The sequence below is a fragment of the Mustela nivalis genome (assembly GCF_964662115.1).
Source record: "Mustela nivalis genome assembly, chromosome: 18".
Taxonomy (NCBI): Eukaryota; Metazoa; Chordata; class Mammalia; order Carnivora; family Mustelidae; genus Mustela; species Mustela nivalis.
Genome location: NC_139037.1, coordinates 6,841,579 through 6,859,151, shown reverse-complemented (window position 1 = coordinate 6,859,151; position 17,573 = coordinate 6,841,579). Strand labels below are relative to the sequence as shown.

General features: G+C 46.0%; 1 protein-coding gene and 1 long non-coding RNA gene across 5 annotated transcripts; one reads left to right on the top strand and one right to left on the bottom strand.

The window, feature by feature from the left end:
• Nucleotides 1–1,300: 1,300 nt before the first annotated feature.
• On the bottom strand, nt 1,301–14,999 carry LOC309853210 (uncharacterized protein C16orf46). 4 transcript variants are annotated; one of them, XM_082711055.1, is made up of 6 exons: nt 14,596–14,999; nt 10,704–10,790; nt 8,964–9,033; nt 8,117–8,459; nt 7,225–7,472; nt 1,301–3,574 (listed from the first exon to the last, which is right to left on the bottom strand). In XM_082711055.1, the coding sequence occupies exons 5-6, from the start codon at nt 7,432–7,434 to the stop codon at nt 2,579–2,581; spliced, it is 1,206 nt and encodes a 401-aa protein (XP_082567181.1). In that variant the 5' UTR covers nt 7,435–7,472; nt 8,117–8,459; nt 8,964–9,033; nt 10,704–10,790; nt 14,596–14,999; the 3' UTR covers nt 1,301–2,578. The 4 variants fall into 4 exon arrangements, with proteins under 4 accessions (XP_082567181.1, XP_082567179.1, XP_082567180.1 ...); XM_082711053.1 differs by lacking the exon at nt 8,117–8,459; XM_082711054.1 differs by lacking the exons at nt 8,117–8,459; nt 14,596–14,999 and adding an exon at nt 14,414–14,477.
• Nucleotides 14,575–16,420, top strand: LOC309853218. Its single transcript, XR_014305582.1, has 2 exons — nt 14,575–15,836; nt 16,043–16,420. It is a non-coding gene; the product is annotated as an uncharacterized lncRNA (long non-coding RNA).
• Nucleotides 16,421–17,573: the final 1,153 nt, after the last annotated feature.

The following is a 17,573-nucleotide window of genomic DNA, read 5'->3' as shown; positions in this document are numbered from 1 at the left end:
ATTTCCGATTTAGTCTTCCTCTTGCCCTTCAGAAGTGCAACCCCCGCATCTCTGTCAGGAAACATTCTGTCTATCCAGGTTTCCTGCCCCTCGGGTCCTCCCGCCATCACCCAAACCCCCAGCAGCACCCCCAGGCCTCAACCCAACCTCACCCAGAAGGTGACCTCAGGCCCTGCAGAAGCCCTGTGTCAGGTGCTGCCACAGTTCCACTTGATGATTTTTTAAAGTTTTGAGAAAAATAGGGGTTTGGAAAATTTGATTGAGACATCCAAAACTAATAGAATGAGAGATGAGAGATAGCTCTCCATGTTTGGTTTAGAGAGGACTAAAGGATCCAAAACCTAACTAAGACCATCACCCTGAGGTAGGAAGAGGGCTGTTGCCGTCGTTATAACATGCTTACTGTCCTTCAGTGGCAGAATTTCGCCCGAAAGGACATCCTGATTTAATCTGAATGGAAATGGGCAAAACCTAGAGTGATTTTATCAACAGAAAAGAAGCTAAACCCAGGCTGATGGAAATAAGATCCCAGCGGGGCTTAATCAGGTTAACTGAAAAACTAACAAAAGAGATGCCCAAGGCAAAACCCTCATATCTATCTATTCATAGAGGACTCTTAGTCAATATTTTGCTAGCCAAACTAATTATTTGCTCAAAAAAAAAGGATACTACACATCTTGAAATTTGGGCAGTTCCTTTGTTCAGACCAGCCTTCCTCTTAATTCAAAATCATTATGTTTACACTAAAATCTATAGAATTTATAACCCTTATCTCAACAAAAAGGTTTTTCTTAAGAAAGAAATATTTTGGGGGGCACCTGGGTGGCTCAGTGGGTTAAAACATCTGCCTTCGGCTCAGGTCATGGTCCCAGGGTCCTGGGATGAAGCCCCGCATCAGCCTCTCTGCTCGGCGGGGAGCCTGCTTCCCCCTCTCTCTCTGCCTGCCTCTCTGCCTACTTGTGATCTGTCAAATAAATAAATAAAATCTTAAAAAAAAAAAGTAAAGAAAGAAAGAAATATTTTGGGGGTGTCTGGGTGGTTCAGTCGGTTAAATATCTACCTTTGGCTCAAGTCATGATCCCAGGGTCCTGGGATTGAGTCCCTTATAGGGGTCCTTGCTCGGTGGAGGGTCTGCTTCACCCCTTCCCTCTCCCGCCTGGGAGGCTTTAACCCACTGAGCCTCCCAGGCGCCTTGAAGTCAGAGTTTCTTGTAGGCAAAATCCAGATCGTTTCTTCACTCGGAGAAGAGGTGGGTAGAACCTAAAAATTACTTCTAGACTATAAAAAAGTAACCAACCTCAACAAGCAAAACACACCTTTTTAATGACCATTGTACTATTATCATTTCTGCATTTCTGGTGTTTTGTAAATAAATCACAAAACAATAAAGAAATCTAAAACTAAGAGAAAAGGCATTACAAAGACCAATTGTGGAAAGCAGGTGTTTAGAAATACAGTCATATATTCTGTCTACCCATCATTTAGGGGATAGGAAGTCCAGAGTTCAAGTACAACCTACTTAAGCAAATGCAAACTATGTAATTACAGAGTGGCTAAATGGTTATTCATATTGCAAAATGGTTTTTCAGAGCACTTCTCTACATAGCATTTTTACTTGGCACTTAAAACATAACTCATTTACAAATGTTTATATACAAATTCAGGAAATAGGCATTGAATAGGTAAAATGAGAGAAGAAGAAGGGCAGAAGGAGAAAGTGACACCCCTATTCCACAAGTGTCTGTGTGGGGTTGTAAGTTCCCAGAAATTAGATGTAAAGTAAGGCTGGAGGAAGCTTGTGGGGTGACAGCTATAATTACACTGACTTTTCTGTTCAAATAATTATTCTTAACCTGCTTCCCAGGATGGACCTTATAGAGCTGTAGCTAAAACTTTTGCAGACCTGGAGACTAGCATGAGGCTATCACATAAGCATATGAAACCCTGAGATATGTAGCAAGTAGTGGATATGATATATCCATGGGTATCAGCATATGATGCCTCGGACAGAAGGATATTTATTTGGACACAGGCTGGAGTTTTCTATTAAAACAATGTTTCAGATCTTTGTTGCAAGAGAAAAGAAATCAACAGACAGATATTTGCCTGGTTCAAAAGATCAGGATACAATTTGATCGAAAATAAGCACTTACACTTAGCTTAGGGCACCAGAGTGGGGCAGAGCGAGCCCCTGCCAACTGGCACGGGGCTGCCAAGGGCATCACTGAGGGAGGCCCTTCAGAGTCCCCACCATGCACTTGGCTTCTAGGGGGAGTAGAGAGATAAGGCAGGCAGAGGCTGACACTGGCTCTACAGTTTGCATTTTGTAAATGGCTCAGCAACGGAAGCAGGGCACATAAATATGAGGGTTTTGAGAATAAATCAAAACTCATACCATGAAGTTCCATTTCCCCTGGTTCTACTGGAAAAAAAAAAAGGCAAGGGGAGGGTGGGTGCATGGTAAGAGTATGGAAGAAGAGAAGAAAAGAAGAAAGGATGGGATGGGGCAGGGAAGAGACAGGGAGAGGATCAATGAATTCAAACAGTGCTGATTCCCAGGGAATTCTATTGTGGCAACTCAGAGCAGTCTGTGAGCAGAGACAGGAATGACAACTCTGCTCACGGTGAGGGACGGCAAGAGAGTTCTCGGGAACACTTTGGTCTCCAACGTTTGGGGCCTGTGTTCCTGCTTGGCCTCCGTGAGAATGCACTTTTGAGTGTTGACGGGAGGCCTTGGCTCCCTGGCTTTGAATTTGGCTTTGTAGTTCTGTACTCCGTGTTTCTGCAAAAGCCGCACGGTGGCGAGATAGCGCACGTTGCTGGGGTCAGGAGGGCACACCAGGTTTTTCTCAGGCAGGAGGGACCAGTGCAGGCAGCACCGCTCCTGATGCGCCAGCAGGGATGTCGGGGCCACCCGGGGAGGAAAAGGCAGTGTGTCATTGACCTTGAGGTGATTGGCCAGCTCAATGGGTCTCTTTTCACCTTTCCCATCAACTGTTTTCAATCCATATGCACAAGCCACACACTCATCCTTTTCCACACTCAGCACCTTCTCCTCCGGCTGCAAGAAGTTCTTACTCTTCTTACCCAGAACATCCAAGCCATTTGGGAGTGAAGCCTTCAGGGGAGGCAGAACTAAAAGGGCCCTGGAAGTCAAGGAGTCTGAGATGGAGGGACCTCTGCTGGGGCTTCTGGGGTCCTTGCCCCTAAGAGCCTCAGGGGTGGCCCAGTCTTCCTTGCACCACATAAACTCCTTTATTTGCAGACTCGTTTTCTCTCCCTGACCGCAGCGGGGAAAGCAGATCTTGCTAACCTCCCTGGAGGTGGCGGTGGTGGAGCCCAGAGAGGTTCCCCGAGTCTGGGAGGGGCTGCCTTGATCCTTCTCCAGACCCACCTCAGCAGGAGCCCCTGACCCCAACTTCTCCGCCTCCGCCTGAGGCCTGGCCTCAGCGCTCCCTTGGGAGAGACTGCCACAGAGTAAGCAGCTACCGGTACCTTCTCCCACCCTCGCCTTTTTAAGCTTCTTCCTGGGCCAGATGCAGGCAGTTGGAGAAGTCCTTCCCCAGCCTTGGACCTGCAAATAAAGCAGCAGGTTACTCCTGGCAGAGCTGCTCAAACTCAAGCTGTCCAGCTGTGGCCACAGCCCCATTTTGGCCATTCTAACTGAACTGGTATTTCTCTTAAAATTGACTCACCTTTTTTTTTTTTAATTTTAATACTATTTGAGCCTCATAGTAATAGCATTTTTAACAGTATCTGTTAATCTAAAATACTAGCAATTGGATTTAAAACTAAAATACTAAGCAAAAACATCTATAAATGGCCATCTTGATGTGCTGACTCTTTATGTTTTCAGATGCACTTTAAAATAAAGTCAGGAGGGGTGCCTGAGTGACTCAGTGGGTTAAAGCCTCTGTCTTCGGCTCAGGTCATGATCCCAGGGTCCTGGGATCGGACTCTCTGCTCAGCGGGGAGCCTGCTTCCTCCTCTCTCTCTGCCTGCCTCTCTGCCTACTTGTGATCTCTATCTGTCAAATAAGTAAATAAAATCTTTAAAAAAAAAATGTAAGGGCGCCTGGGTGGCTCAGTGGGTTAAGCCGCTGCCTTCGGCTCAGGTCATGATCTCAGGGTCCTGGGATCGAGTCCCGCATCGGGCTCTCTGTTCAGCAGGGAGCCTGCTTCCCTCTCTCTCTCTCTCTGCCTGCCTCTCCATCTACTTGTGATTTCTCTCTGTCAAATAAATAAATAGAATCTTTAAAAAAAAAATTTTTTTTAAATAAAGTTAGGACTCTTAAAAAAAATCAGAGCTGTTTGTACTTATCTCCCTAAGCTCTCTCAGACCGCCGGGCTGTTACCACACCTTAGGAGACTGCTGTGTGGAGGGGCCGGAGGGAGAGACAAGGAGCAGAGGCAGGTACCCCCAGCACCCCTGTGCAACCTGCCCCCCCATCCGTCCACACCTAGAGTCCCCTGGCTGAGCGTGCCACAAATGTCACAGTCAGACAGAGTTGCCAGGTAGAAATCAGGATCACATTTGAGGCTCACTTAATAGGAAACATGTTAGGTACTGTTAACCGAAATTCAAATTTAATCAGGTATCCTGTGTCTTCGTTTGCTAAATCTGGCAACCTTATATGTAAAAACAAAAAACAAAAAACAAACAAATAAAAAACATATTTCCCATGCTTCTACCATGTTTCAGGCACCAAGCTAAGGATCCACTGGTATTGACATTCGTTCATTTAACCCATGCCATAGCACTGTAATTTAGGTATCCTGATGTCCAGGATACAGAGTTGGAAACTGTCCTTCAAAATGTTACTATAGCCAATGGTAAGTTCTGGCACATTCAGAAGGTCTGTGCATTCCCATGCAGGGGACAGTGAGAGGCTGTGAGAACCACAATGTCGCCTGGGCCTAACCATGGGGCCAGCCTCTCTAGTCATCTTGCACAAAAACATCCCTCCATCATCACTCACTCCAGACCTCTGCACCCTCTTGCTACACGTGCTCAGCCCCCCAAACTCCGAAATGGGAAGCATCGCTTTTTCAAAAAGGCTAGTAAGTGCCTGACATGGAGTCGGGCATTCCTGTTCTCCTTGTACACCCCTCTGGCCAGAATTTAAAGATGAGGAAGTTGGGCGCTAGGGGACAGGAGCCCTCCCCAAGGTTAGCTGTCTGTAAGTGGTGAATCTGAAACTGATCTTTCTTATTCCAAAGTCCTGGCCCTTATCAAAGCCACAGGGATACCTCAAATATATGACAACCAAAAACGAACAAACAAACAAATAAAAAACCCGTCTATTTTCTTTGGCGTAGTCAAGTCCTAATTCTTAGATGGCAATTATATTTGGGGGCTGTAAGGTTGCTGCCCTGTGCTGAACTCTTGAGATGCCTAAGGACACCTCTCCCAGCCTACTCTTCCACCTTCTGTTCTGAAACTCTGTCCCTTCATGTGCAGTTGAGCTGGTGCTGGGTCTTCGAAAGGACCATGTTGCTTGCTTCAGACCTCACTGTTCTTGACCCTGACTTCCAGGTGATTTTCCAGCTTTTGCAGAGAAGGGTCCCAGCACATTAACTGACAGATCCTCAGGCTAACCGGCCTCTCTACCTTAGGTGGCTTCGAACGAGACAAGTCCCACGCTCCCGAGCGCCCCTCCTGCACCCTCCCCACCATCTTCCTCTGGCCAGACAAGGGGGGATGTGTCTCCTGGCTCTGCTTTGTAGCATGCCAGCTTTTATTCAGGTGGATACTTATTGAGGGAAATCTAAATTCTGGAACTTTAATCTTTCTATGATGTTTACAGATGTTCTATTTAATCTGTTAAACAGGTGTACCTGAGGAGCCAGCAAATGTTCTCTACTTGTTTGACCTTGAGCTGCTGCCTAAAAATCCAGACTCCTGAGCCCCACCATGGCCTACTAAGACCATACTCACAAGATGGACCTGGGCACGTGGATTTAAAAACACCCCAGGTGAGCCTCTACAGAGGATCTATGTCTCCAGGGTGTTCCGGTGGTCTGGCGGGGATCTGAGTCCAGAGATGGGGGTCAATGACCCCTGACTCTTTTGGTTCTCACAGTTGGGCTGTCACGGGTAAACTAAATGTTGGTTGGGTTGCTCTGGGTCAAAAACGTGCAGTCCTGAGGCACCCCATCCTGAGGCGCCCCTGGGTTCTGCAAACATAGGAAACTCTCACTAACTGCTCCCAGCAAAGTGTTCTCTGTCCTCATTTAAATGCTGGCCCACCGGTCCCCGGCACCAGCTCAGGAAATATCAAGCGCCATAACCCCGGGCAGGAAGCCGGCTTTGGTGGGACAGGCCCCTGACACTTGGGACAAGGTGGCCTGAGAAGCCAGGGAGGACGGGTGTGCAGAGAGTGAAGAGCAACCGGCAGCAGGGGGGAGCAGGTGGCGTGGCACGATCGTCCCCAATAGACTGAGCAGCAAACATATTCTCAGCACGGGACACATTATGGATTGCATGACTGTCTCCCCCCAAATTCCTATTTTGAAGCCCAAATCCCCAAAGTGATGGTACTTGGAGGTGGGCCTTTGGAGGTTATTAGGGTTAATGAAGTCAAGAGGGTGGGGCCCTCAAAATGGGATTAGTGCCCTTATAAGAGGAGGTGGAGATAAAGGGTCTACTTGCACCACCAAGGAGGGCCATGTGAGCACAAAACAGGAAGAGGATCCCCCACCAGGACTCAACCATGCTGGCACCCCGATCTCAGAGGTCCGCCTTCTGGACTGTGAGAAATAAATGTCTGTTGCGTATGTCCCCAGTCTATGGTATTGTTAGAGAATCCCTGAACTAAGACAGAGCTGGGTCATTCCTTGTGGTGTCCTGGCATCCTGGGCACTGTGGGATGTGGAGCAGCACCCCCGGCCTCTGTCCGGTAGATGCCAGTAGCACCCCTTTCCCTCACCTGCAGTTGTGTGACATCGCGGCTGTTCTTAACACCTGCCTCCTAGGGCTGTTGAGAGGCTGAATGAATTGGTGTACGGGAAGCATTTGGTCCTGCACTTGCCAACACTAATGGGCCACAAATACCCAATTAAAGGTACTGCTATTGCCATTCTGTGTATTTTACCTCTATTCCTAGAGTTTCTATGTTTCGTTGATTATACATTTTTTGGTAGTAACTAGTTTTGGCAAAAGTAAAAGGAAAGGCTGGCATCGAAACACAGATGCCCGAGGCACCTCGGTCAAGGAGATACTCACAGCTTCTTCCCACCCCGTTCCAATGACAGATTCCATGGCTTTTTCATCTTGTTCAAGCGTAATGTCACTGATACTGAGAAGACAACAAACATGATTCTTTTCACTTCTTTCATCCGGGCAAATATAGGTTAATTCTGTTTCTTCTGGGCTGTGAATTTCGTTATTTTCACTATTTTCTGATTCCGCCTCATTTTTCTGACAGAGATCCATTACTGTGATTGGGGCTGAAGGTTTTTAACATCTTCTTCCTGTAGCATGAAATGCGGGCTGAACTTAGTTTGTAATATGCATTTCTTAAAAACTGAAAGAAAAAAAAAACCTAAAGCTATAACTCACGCAAAATAACAAGACACATTCCAGAATAGACTGTAAGAAATATTACAAAACCAGCCATTGCCAGATATTGATACTATAAAAGATACAGCTATTTGGAAAGACTAATGGATTTAATTAAAGACCAAAGTTGGGATTGAACAAAAGAGGACAGGAAGATGTTAGTGGAGGTTTTATCCCTCGTGATGGGGTAGAGCAAGGCAAGGAATATAGGTTTAAGCACCCCTGTCCTCCATTCCAAAAAAAGTCCAGATGCTTCTGTGCAAACACCATGGGAACTGTGGTGGGCATGTGTGACCTGGCCACTTTCTCTTCTTTCCCTTCCTGGCAACTCTGGACACTGGTCGAGGCTGGGGAGCATGTGGTCTAGGCTGGGTCAGTGTGCGCATCCCAGTCCAGCCTGGATGACTGGGTCCTTATGAAAATGGACATCTGGCACAGACATGCAGAGAGGGAGGCCATGGGAAGAGTCTAAGGGAGAAGACTGTAAGCCACGGAGAGGGGCCCTAGAGCAGATCCTTCCCTCATAGCCCTTGGAAGAAACCAAGCCTGCTGACACCTTGATTTCAGACTTCCAGCTTCCAGAACGGTGAAACAATCCATTTCTGCTGGTTAAGCTTCCCCATGGTCTTTGGTCTGTTGTCCTATGTGAAGGCGGCCCCAGCACACTGGTACCGTTCACAGTGGTAATGGTCTCAGCAGGAATGATGATGAACGCGATACTGTCCAGCCTTCACTGATGCTTGTCCAGGTTGAAAAATGCAGCTTGGCATTTATAATCAGCCAAAGAGTTAGGAAAGTTGTCATCCTTTTTATTTTTGTTTTTTATTTTAGTAGGCTCCACACCCAGCATGGAGCCTGATGCAGGGCTTGAACTCACAGCCCTGAGATCAAGAGCTGAGCTGAAATCAAGAGTCAGATGCTTAAACGACTGAACCACCCATGGAAAGTTATCATCCTGATCAGGAGCACAGACTTGGATGCCCAAAAGCCAGAGTTCCAATCCTATCAGTAGCTCTATGACCTTGGGCAAGTCAATTTTCCGGGTCTGTTTGCTCATCTCTAAGAAGGGCACGATTATAGCACCTTCCTACAGACAGAGGCTCCTCCTGAGCACCCCACAAGCCACAGAGATGAATCCCAGGGCCCAGACAGTGACCTCCAGGGGTCCGGCTGCATGCTGATGGGCAGCCAGGGCCTTCTGGAGGATTCCTTGCCTGTAATGACACAGAGGCCACACACTTGGCTTTCTCTCACCCTAATGAGCCCAGCCAGAAACCCACTTATTAAGTTTTCTATTGAGGTACAGATTAGTAACTTCTTAAAATATTATCTGTTTAATTACCATTTTGGCTTTTTCACATAGGCTTAAAGTAGCATTTTGAAGCAAATAAAGTTCCATTTACCTATGGAAGTTCAAATATCTTTGGATATCCTAATCATTTCCAATATGAGATCAGAGGAAATGAAAGAAATCTGAAAGGAAAAAAATGATATCAGAAGTGGCTAAACCAAAAACAAAACAAAACAAAACAAAACAAAACAAAACAAAAAACCAAAAATACAAAAAAAAAAAACAAAAGAAGTGGCTAAACCCCCAGAAGTGCTATTCTGTTTACCAAGAATAGCATGATTAAGGACTAGACTACAAACCAGCCTGATCCTTTCATCTTGTGAAATTTCACTTCAGTCACTACTCAGGCCCAAGAAGCTCCTAACTCAGTCGTGTTCTCTTCTGGATGACCCATTTGCTTGTACCACAAAAGCCCAAAAGCCTTAACAATTATACAGTTAAAAAGGAAAAAAAAAAAAAAAAGTAGAGAATCAAAAGCAAAGCCATTTATTTAAATAAGAAAATAAGTATGCACTTGAGGTTAATGTAGCAAAGAAATAGGTAATGTTTAGGAGGGATTAGGTATAGCTAGAATGTTCAAGTCAATAAGAAAAAAGTTCTGTGCTTGAAGCGTCTCTGCTGGCAGGGTGCTAATAGAACTACCTGTTCTAGTGGCTCTAATTTACTGGGTCTCAAACTTGGCTGTACCTTAGAATAACGCCACACACCCTACCCACAGAGATTCTGATTCTTACTGGTCTAGGCCATGTCTGGCCATCACAACCTTCAAAACTGCCCTACAATACTATATAATCCAGCAGCGCTATTAGGAAGATCTCCCTTATACTGACCCCAATACAGGTTTCCCTGCCCCCTCAATATCCTCCACCCTCGTGTCCTCCTCACTTTGCCCTCAAGAGCAAGGCTCTGTGATGGGAAGCCTTCCCATCCATGAATGGACTTGAGGAGCTCTAGGACACTTTGAAAAATGCTCAAGCATTTTTCTCAGGAAAAGGGCTTGCATCAGAGGTACAGAGCTGTCCGTCACTGCAAAGGGTTGAAGAGTCATTGATCTGAAGATGGCCTGTTGCCTCAGCTCCCAGCCAGCCCTTTGAAATGGATGAAAAGTTTCCATGTACTCTTATGTCTGTCAGGTTAACTAACTCCAGCAACTTCAACTATTTCTCACATGTCGTGAGAATATGTGAAATGTGAGAGGAAGACAATATAATCTCTGTATCAAGACAGACAAATGGCAGAGGCCAAAGATGTGGTAGTGAGGAAGCCCCTATTTTGGAGTCAATAGAAAGAAGTTGGACCCTGTGAGGGTACCAGAAGAAGTTCCAGTCACATTATACTCCAAAATGCCAAAAGAAACCCAGGTAATGATAATACTAAATAATAAAAGTGAGAGCGCCAGGCATTGTTATAAGCACTTCACACATTTGTTATAAATACTGCATTTTATAAGTACTTTATTCATTTAAGGGAAGATCATAGGAACAGTATTGATGCCTTATGACCAAACACTAAAAAATAATCTGGGGGGCGCCTGGGTGGCTCAGTGGGTTAAGCCGCTGCCTTCGGCTCAGGTCATGATCTCAGGGTCCTGGGATCGAGTCCCGCATCGGGCTCTCTGCTCAGCGGGGAGCCTGCTTCCCTCTCTCTCTCTCTGCCTGCCTCTCTGACTACTTGTGATTTCTCTCTGTCAAATAAATAAATAAAATCTTTTAAAAAAAAATTTAAAAAAAATAATAATCTGGGAAGTCAGTAAACAGACTATTCTTAGTCAAATGGCCAGATTACTGCATACCAGATAGCTAGGTGCTCCTCGGTAACACTGGTGTTCAAACTGGATTAAGATGCTCCACTACTAAAACAGAATGTTGGTGGTCTTTTCCTAATCAGAAAAAAAGAAAAGAAAAGAATTGAGTTAGTGGAAAGAACAATCTTCATTTAAAATTTTCTCCAATAACCATGTCTTCAAGTTGTATTGCCCATTCTTATCTTCTGGCTCATGTAAGAGACAACAAACAGAAGTATACATGAAACAATCAAATATCAACAATATCAAGAGTGGATATGTGATTTCTTGTATGCATTCTTACTTTTCTGTTGAAAGGCAGAAATCTGTAGGGATGTAATAGTCATATTTTCTGATAGTAAAATTATGCCTAGTTTACAGATTCGGAGTCAATCAATAGGTCATCCTATACCACTTTCCAACTTCTGTGGAGCTTTACAATCATATAACTGAGAGCTTATTACTTTACAAGCATCTTGTTTCATTCCACCAGTAGCTCTAAAGATTAGAATGACACGTGCAACCCCGAAACTCATGCTCCTCAGTTCCTGGTGTTCCCCCCAAAAGTGACATGATAATCCTGAAAATAATTGAAGAGAGCTATTATTTCTTCAGAAAAGAATCTCAAATTCCCTCATCTTAAGAATGTATAATTACTGGGGCGCCTGGGTGGCTCAGTGGGTTAAGCCGCTGCCTTCGGTTCAGGTCATGATCTCAGGGTCCTGGGATCGAGTCCCGCATCAGGCTCTCTGCTCAGCAGGGAGCCTGCTTCCTCCTCTCTCTCTCTCTCTCTGCCTGCCTCTCTGCCTGCTTGTGATTTCTCTCTGTCAAATAAATAAATAAATAAAATCTTAAAAAAAAAAGAATGTATAATTACTGATAATGTATAATTATAAACATAATTAAAATACAGTACCTGGAAATGAGGGTAATATTTCAAATGTGGTCTGGCTAGAAATGCCTATTTTGAAAACTGACTCCCTTTGTTTTTTTTTTTTTTTAAGGATTTTTTATTTTATTTATTTGTCATAGAGAGAGAAGCGAGAGCAAGCACAGGCAGACAGAGTGGCAGGCAGAGGCAGAGGGAGAAGCAGGCTCCCTGCCAAGCAAGGAGCCCGATGTGGGACTCGATCCCAGGACGCTGGGATCATGACCTGAGCCGAAGGCAGCTGCTTAACCAACTGAGCCACCCAGGCGTCCCGAAAACTGACTCCCTTTGATCTGAAATCCACACCTATTAATTGAACAAAGATTGCTACATTTTTTTTTGAAGATTTTATTTATTTGAAGGCAGAGATCACAAGTAGGCAGAGAAGCAAGCAGAGAAGGGAAGAAGCTTCCCTGCTGAGCAGAGAACCCTATGTGGGGCTCAATCCCAGGACCCTGGGATCATAATCTGAGCGGAAGGCAGAGGTTTCAACTCACTGAGCCACCCAGACGCCCCAGATTACTACATTGAAAAAAAAAAGCAATATCTCAATCCTGATTAACACTGATCTGGAGGTCATCTATAACTTCTATATTTTTTCCCACATGAATTGTTAATAATCCTTGCCTTTTTCACTCCATATCCATGCTGTTAATTTTCTTCAAAAATTTTTTTTCTCTTTTTGGGGCACCTGGGTGGCTCAGATGGTTAAGCATCTGCCTTCAGTTCAGGTCATGATCCCAGAGTCCTGGAATCAAGCCCCATACTGGGTTCCCTCCTCAGCTGGAAGCCTGTTTCTCCCTCTCCCACTCCCCCTGCTTGTGTTCCCTCTCTCGCTATCTCTGTCAAATAAATAAATAAAATCTTTTAAAAAATAGCAACAGGGGTGCCTGGGTGGCTCAGTGGGTTAAAGCCTCTGCCTTCGGCTCAGGTCATGATCCCAGGGTCTTGGGATCGAGCCCCGCATCGGGCTGTCTGCTCCGCGGAGAGCCTGCTTCCTCCTCTCTCTCTCTCTGCCTGCCTCTCTGCCTACTTGTGATCTCTGTCTGTCAAAGAAATAAATAAAATCTTAAAAAAAAATAGCAACAAATTTATCCCCCCCCCCTTTTTTTCCCACTAGATATAGACCTCTGGATAGATCGGATCTTTCCAAAATTTCCTCTTGTTGGTTTTGGACATCATTCCACTCTGCTTAGATATTTGTCAGTCTGACTGTGACTCCCCACAGCTTGGTCATTCCTTCCCACTTTAAGACTTGCAATTTGATAGGCATACCTCCTGTAACTTCCTCTAAGTCCCCGGTAAAATATTGGCAAGGAGAGGGTAAAGGATAATGCCATGTGTTTATCCCTTGTACTGGGGCATTTACTAATTATCAACTGGCTACAAATTCACCTCAGTATAGAATTATCTGGCCTATGCATATAAATCTTATCTATAGGATTCGTGATCCATCGATTTAGGTAAACTTCTTTTTTTTTTTTTAAAAAAAAAAGGACTACCAAGACTTTAGAAATTCACATTTATGTTGATGTCTATTAATTTTTAAAATATTTACTCTCTATCTTAGGCTTGAAGAAGATTGTTGGTTCCCAACACAACTACAGCGCTGCATTGAAAAGGGTGTTAAGACTTGGCCACTGCAGGAAAGAGTTCTGTGGTTGATTAATGATGTCTGCTAGAGAATAAAGAGTGGTAACACACATGCTACCTATTTGCCATTGCTTATATAAAAAGTCAGATTCCAAATGCCTTATTCTAGATTCCTACACCTGGTTGACACATTCTCAGGTAATTAAGGAGGGGGTGTTAATGGGCCAGGAGAAGTGAAAAGCCCAGGACACTTAAGTCAAAAGCAAACTATGATCCCTTAAAACTCCTTGCCATCTCCTTGGCTCTATACCATGCCCTACACCCTTCCCACTTCTTTCTGGAAGTTTCAGGTTTAAAAGAATCTTGAATCTACGTCCGAATTTCAGCCTGGGAAAGATAGGCTTCTCATAGTCTCAACTAGAATACGGAATGGGCGGTCCTGTGGATCCTTAACAATATGTGTTGGGTGAGGAAATCAATGAACAGAAACACCGTTAGCTATGGTAGAAGCGAAGTTTCTTAATACAGAGCTAAGCTTCAGGCATATGAAGTGGTTAAAGAGGTCTTGAAGAGTGTCTTGGGCACGCTGATCACTGGTCATATAGTTTCTAAAGGAAAATGATATGAAGGCTTCAACCTAATTTACAGTTTTGGAACACAGCTCGGCAGGGAGTTGAATCTGCCTCAAAGTTAAGCACATGCACCACTCAATTTGCACAGTTTGTTCACATTTTCAGGAGTATAAATCTTATCTCTCTACATTAATTATCTTGCTCCTTATGCTTCTTTCGTGCCCACAGAGCACAGCAGCTTCGATGACCCATAGAAGGAATCCTAAGGGCGTGATTCATACAACCATCCCTCCAGATCAGCCGCTTGGGTTTTTACTGCAGTCCCAGTCTCCAACCCTTCCGCTCTTTCCACTCACACCCGTTCCCTCGCTAAGTGACTATCAGATGCCTAGCTCTGGTTATAAAATAGTAAAGCAATGCCTGTCTTCTCAGCTTACAAGTCTACATGAAAGCACAAGTCATCAAACACACACAATCCACCTGTTGCTCCTAAAGCCCAGGCGCTTCACACCTGGCTCTTCCCTTTCTCAAAATGGCCCCTCCCCTTCCCCGAGACTCCTTCCCTTCTTTCAAGATCCTTCCTCCTCGTCATCCAGCAGCTCCTGCCGTGCCCAAAAGATGCCTACCCTTCTTTCAAGAGCTGTCCTCTCCCGCGAAACGTAACTCCTTGCCTACGAGACGTTCCCCTTCTTTGGCTCCTCCCTCCCAGGGCTCCGCGCTTTCAACAGCCCCTCCCACTGCCACACCCATTCCTCGCCGCTCCTCCCCGGGGCCCGCCCACTCTTATGCCAGCCCCCGCCCACACTACCTCAAGCTTTCGCCTTCCCGCCTCGGAGGGTAGCTTCCTTTCCGACCCGGCGGGGCCTGTCGCTCTGCCGCCTGTGGAGTGGTCTGGGGCCTCGCCCCGGAGGCGGGGAAGCGGCGGCGGCCGCTCACACCCTTCTGTGGGCCCCACGGGATGCAAGGCCCCGGGACAGCTAAGTCTCCGCGGGGAGGCGAGGGCGACAGTTGCCCTAGGTGACGGACGCGCTGGGGGCGGGGCCGGCGGGGGGCTGTCGCAGAAGTGATGCAGAGCCCGCCTGGCGTAACAAAGCCGGAGCGCGCGCGGCGACGCTGGCTGACGGCTGTGGGCACGTGCTCCCGGCAGGCTCTGCGCAGCTGCGCACCTGCCCGCGGCGCCTGACGAATCGCCGCTTCCTGTGGGCGCCGGAAGACGCGTTTGAGGTAAGCGTGAGACCCAGCTGCGAGGCCGACGCCGCGGCCGGATGCCCCGCGGACCGTGGAGCTAGAGAGGGTCCTCAGACCGGCTTCCCCTCGGAGACCCGGGGCGCCACGCCCCGCTCTGTGGCCGTCGAGCCGGAGGATGCTTGGGGCGGGGGCAGGGGGGCTGCCCTGCGCGCTGTAGGGTGCTCGGCGGCGGCCGTGGCCTCCACCCTCTAGATGCCCGGCAGCCACAAAGGTCTCCAGCTTTGCCAGCGGCTCCCAAACCACCCCTACTCTGGAGAGCGGCTGTGGGCGGAAACCTCCTAGTGGAATCCACTCCCGGCTTGTTCGACGGGGCGCCACGGCGCGCTCCTGGAACTTGCCCTGTGGCGGTACAGCCCTGAAGGGAAGTAGCCTCTGCCCCCTTAAGGCAGAGGGCGAACTGGTGGAAGACGAGGCGAAGCTCCCCACTCCTCCCCTCCTCTGGTCCTCGCACTTTGGAAGGCCTCGGAAGTGCAGCCGGGAGTGGGAACCCGTGGCCCAAGCCAGTTCCTCAGGTGGAGCCTGGGCCCAACTCACGTCTGATTCCAAAGCCGGTCTGCTTTCCAGTTGTTTTCCTCTCAGTCTGAGTATTTCTGTTGTGTAAAAGCATCTGCATGTCTTTTATAGCACTGTCATTAAGAAGCATTTGGAAAGATAGCTATATATTACCTTTTTTTTTTTTACAAGCCCCCCCCCCCCCGTAATTACCCTGGAAAGTCTACAGAAAAACGACTGTTAACAGTAGTAACAGTTAACATCTAACAGGAAGTTAGAACAACGTACTTTTCTGGATATGACTTTTAGGTGTCATTTTTTTTTTTTTTAAGATTTTATTTATTTATTTGACAGAGAGAAATTACAAGTACACTGAGAGGCAGGCAGAGAGAGAGAAGGAAGCAGGCTCCCTGCTGAGCAGAGAGCCCGATGTGGGACTCGATCCCAGGACCCTGAGATCATGACCTGAGCCGAAGGCAGCGGCTTAACCCACTGAGCCACCCAGGCGCCCCTAGGTGTCATTTCTTTACCTAAAAGATGCACATTTGGGTCTTGTATCTCACAACCTGGAAGAAATGGTATGCCTGCAGACTTCTAAGAACAATTGTACAAAACTGCATTACTTCACTGCGCATTTTTAAAACATAAAACGTTCATAAATTTAAATGGTAGCAAAATATCATAGATGTTGGCATTTACAAGTGTCACATCCCTGGGGACTTGGGTGGCTTAGGCAGTTAAGCGCCCCAGTCTGGGTTTGGTCCTGATCTCGTGGGTTGTGAGAAGGAGCTCTGCACTGGGCTCTGCTCAGCGGGGAGTCTGCTTGGATATTCTCTACCTTTGCCCCTTCTGCTGCTCATGTTCTCTCTCTAAGTAAAATCTTAAAAATAAAATGTTACAACCCTCTTTGAAAAGTACTGAAATCTAAGGACAGTTTGATACCCATCAACATCTATTTAAAAATATGAACTGATTAAAACAAATTCTTCTCTCTTCTTAAATTCGTAATTGTATTCAGATTCTCCTTTCTACACAGAACTTTATTCTAACATACTTATGATCAAATGGTCAAGACTTACTGAGTACTCGTGTCAGTTTGATGTGCAAAAGAAAACTAACTTGAAAGTGAAACTTCAAGACCCTAAGGCTAAAATATAAAGCAGTGCCTTGTTTTTCCAGATGGAGAAATGTCCTTATTCCTACTAAGTTGACAAACAGTAGGAATGTATTACATGTGTTGATAGTTATTAATGTTGCTGGAAGTTACCACAGTGAGATGGGTGGCACTGTTCTCCCCTCCACAATTCTTTTATCTGTGGATACGTATCACATGTTGCTAGAATGAGACAGATTCAGCCCAATTTTATTCTTTTAAAACGTGTATAATCTGGTAACTTGTTCATATGAAGACGCATATGAAAGAGGTTCTGTTATAGCAGTCTCTCATGTTTTTAAAAACTCCTTTCCACACAGAAATCTGTTAAAAAATTTTTTTACTGACAGTTCAGCTGGTCCTCCTTCACTTCTTCTGAAAACAAAATTTGAAATCACCTGACTAGCAGGCGGCTTTGTTACCAACTCACTAAAGCTACTTTCTGTAGCTTTTAACAAACAGTTTTACTAAATGACTCTTAAACTTGACGGTGACCATGTTTGCATTAAGCACATCAGAAAGTTGGCAGGTGGTAACTGATTTCCTTAACAATAACTGCCTGCACACCTTGCTTTTAAATGGGCCTTTTTTTTTTTTGAAAGATTTTATTATCCATTGACAGAGATCACAGGTAGGGCAGAGAAGCAGGCAGAGAGGAAAGGAAGCAGGCTCTCCACTGAGCTGGGAGACCGATGCGGGGGTGGATCCCAGGACCCTGGGTTCATAACCTGAGCCAAAGGCAAAAGCTTTAACCCACTGAGCGACCCAGGCACCCCTAAAAGGGCCTTTAAAATGGGCTAGTGGTAATCACTGTTGGAAGTTCAGCAGGTAAAAACCAGATAGCACGACTGAGCAGAAACGTTGAAGGACAGCTGTTCAGTTATTATTACAAA